The sequence below is a fragment of the Euphorbia lathyris genome, chromosome 9 (genome assembly GCF_963576675.1).
Source record: "Euphorbia lathyris chromosome 9, ddEupLath1.1, whole genome shotgun sequence".
Classification (NCBI taxonomy): domain Eukaryota; kingdom Viridiplantae; phylum Streptophyta; class Magnoliopsida; order Malpighiales; family Euphorbiaceae; genus Euphorbia; species Euphorbia lathyris.
In genome coordinates, this window is record NC_088918.1 from 49,372,473 (window position 1) to 49,375,773 (window position 3,301).

General features: G+C 39.3%; 1 protein-coding gene across 1 annotated transcript; it reads right to left on the reverse strand.

The window, feature by feature from the left end:
- Positions 1-1,170: 1,170 nt before the first annotated feature.
- LOC136207093 (ammonium transporter 2) lies at positions 1,171-3,067 on the reverse strand. Its single transcript, XM_065998368.1, has 4 exons — positions 2,326-3,067; positions 1,971-2,256; positions 1,797-1,900; positions 1,171-1,667 (listed from the first exon to the last, which is right to left on the reverse strand). The coding sequence occupies exons 1-4, from the start codon at positions 2,953-2,955 to the stop codon at positions 1,245-1,247; spliced, it is 1,443 nt and encodes a 480-aa protein (XP_065854440.1). The 5' UTR covers positions 2,956-3,067; the 3' UTR covers positions 1,171-1,244.
- Positions 3,068-3,301: the final 234 nt, after the last annotated feature.

Consider the following 3,301-nt stretch of genomic DNA (forward strand, 5'->3'; position numbering starts at 1 on the left):
TTCTCCTTATGGTCCTTTCGCCTTGTACGGTGCTGAGGAGAGCTTTTTGATCTAGAATACCTCCGCCTAGGGGACAGGCTTCAAGAATTTCCCTAAGGGTCCTAGTGGATTCCTTACTAGACTCTCCGGTTTGAGCGGGGTTTTCTCATTGCCTTCTTTCACTTTTTGCAACTATTGTCGAAGATCAGTCATCTCCACCTCATGCGTTGCTTTTGCATCATCCATCTCTTTCTACATGGTTGCTAGATTTTAGACGAACCTTCGGGTTACTTCCTCTGCCAGGAGTTGGCATTGAGGGTCTACCTAGGGCTGGGGTCCTGCCTATTGATTAACTTCTTGATCATTGTTTTGGTGAATCTCCGAGTGAACGCGGCTAGATTGAACTGTCACTAAATATTCTGACAGATGGTGGATAATTGAACTCCATGCTCACCGCACCAATGATAACTTGTTACCTGATATTGGTTACGTGTCCAAACCGTGATGCTGATCCGACATCATGTTGAGCCTACAAAACAGTATGCAGGACAAACGGGGCCGGAGTCCGGCAAAATCGCTCTGATGCCTAAGTCGGTTTGCGATTTAAGGTCGAATGGAAGGGTATGAACTAGTTTAGAGATAGTAGTTAACGTGCCGAACCTTGTGTCTATACATGTGTATTTATAGTGTTCAATTAGGTTTAAGGTTGTCGTCTTCTTTGGGAATCCTTACAGAGCTAGGATTTCTGATCCCTTAAGGAGTCTGAATCCAGGGAAGAATCCTTTGTGTCGTAGGATTCTAGAAGATTCTTTGGACCTTTGAGGTTAGAACCTTATAAGCCGTGATAGGTTGCCACTCGTTAGGCTTAGGCTGTATTGGTCGTCACTGACTTGTGGAAATGAGTCTGGGGCCGACTAGGCCCTTATTGTGCTTGGACTTGGGCCGCAATAAGTATAGTGATGACGTCATGCATGTGATAGCATTTAGTTTGATATCAGCATCCTCTTAAGCCTTACTTTTTTTTTCAATATTTTAATGGACATTGCATATGATGTCAAAATTGAATTGTTAATGATTTCACGAGTCCCTTTAATATTTGATGTCAAAATTGAATTGTTAGTTCAAAGATAAAAAAACACTAGTCTTATTTTGTATAAAGTAAATCGAATTGATGTTGAAGAGTTGAAAGCATGATAAGGAATAATAATAATAATATTGAATGTAATTAAGCATATAATAAATGATGGAAGTTGAAGAGTAAAAGGTCACAAACTAATAGTAACACCTCTAGCACCGTTGCCATAAGGAGAAGGTTGAGTATGAGATGGAAGAGTAGTAGTAGAAGTAGGATCGTATTTCTCACCATCACCCCATAGAGCATAAGCTTCTTCACCATGAACAGCATCATCTCCAATAACAAGTTGATCTTCAGTCATTCTTAAAGGTATAAACAATCTTATTGCTAAAAGGATAATAGAGGTACTCATAATGTTCCATCCAATAATGAAACATGCACCAACTATTTGCTTCATAAATTGTTTACCACCATTTCCACCGTAAAATGCACCTCTTGTCTTTTTTGGAAGTATGAATTCACACAGTTCTGGCTCTGCTAATAGTCCTGTTAGTAGCCCTCCTAGTAGACCCGCTACAGCGTGTGTGTGAAACACTCCTAATGTATCATCCACCTGTAATGTTTTTTATAATTATATCAGCCAGCCCTCATCTTTGACTTTTTTGGGTGGAAAATTCCTAATTAAGCAACTTGCTAGTACTATTTTATTTTATTTTAGAGGAAGAATTTTCAAAAGATAGACCTGTTGTAGGAGCGTACACTTCTTGTGTAAAACCATCATAGACACCCATGGAATACTTCCAGACATAATTCCATAAACTATAGCCGCCCATGATTGTACTAATCCTGCATTAATTTATTTATTAATTTATTTATCAATTATAGATTAGTGAATAATAATTGAGGAAAAACTAACCGGCTCCAGGAGTAATGCAAGCTAGTCCAGTCATCATGCCCTGAACAGCTCCGATGACCGACGGTTTTCCGAAGAAAATAACATCAAGAGAAGTCCAAACAAGCAAGCTTGTAGCTGCGCTTATATTAGTGTTTAAAACTGCAATTGAAGCAGCAACATTAGCTGCATATGGCGCTCCTCCGTTGAACCCTGACCACCCCATCCACAGCAATCCAGCTCCGGCAAGCATTAACAATACATTATTTGGAGGGAATCTCTCTCTATCACTTTTCAGCCTTGCTCCAACCTATTTAGTAATTAATAACTTCATCAATTACTACATCTCAATTATTGCTTTATTTAATTAATTACTTACCCAATAAGCAGCAGTTAATCCGGAAATTCCAGAAGACAGATGAATAACATAGCCGCCCGAATAATCAATAACCCCCCATTGATACAGAAACCCACCTCCCCATAAACTAAAAGCTCCCACAGTATAAGAAAAAATAAGCCACAAAGGCACAAAAACCATCCATGCTTTAATATTCATCCTTCCAAGAACTGAACCGGCTAGTAATATCAGCGTAATTGCCGCAAAAGTGAACTGGAAATAGACCAGTGTGGCCATCGAGAAATAAGGTTCAACGGTCACTTCTACTCCGTCTTCATTTTTATGTTTACTTTCAGGAATTCTGGCTCGCCCGGTCAGGTAATTCTGCCCTAAAGCAGGCGCACCTTTACCCCAAAAAGGGAGGAGTTGGTCGCCGAAAGCCATTCGGAAACAAAGTAGAACCCAGCAAATAAGAACGGCGGCGAAGGCGTAGAGGGCCATAAAAGCTGAATTCACGGCCCATTTTTTCTTCACAATACTGGCGTACAGGATAACAAGCCCTGGCATACTCTGGATTGCAACCAGAGTTGACGCCGTCATCTGCCATGCGTTGTCTCCTTTGTTTAGCCATATAGGTACCGCCGGCGTTACGTCGCTATAAGCTCCTGACATTTTTCCTATGCTCCGATCCGATCCGATCCCGACTTTATTATTATGTTTTGATTTTGAGCTTCTTTTTAATTGGGGAAGAGAAGACTTTTCCACTTTTTCTTTTACACAAAACGGAGTTTTACAAGATTGCTAATTATTTGAAAATTAAATAAAAAAGGAAACCGAGTATTATTATTATTATTATTCCTTAATTTATCATATTCATATTTGGGCAGAAATTAAACTTTGTCAAATGCTATGGAAAAAACGTTTAAAGTTACTGCCGGTTATCTTTTAAAGTCCAAATTTATTTATAAACGATAACGTGTTTCTAACTAAAATCAATTTATCGACCGTAATGAAAAAT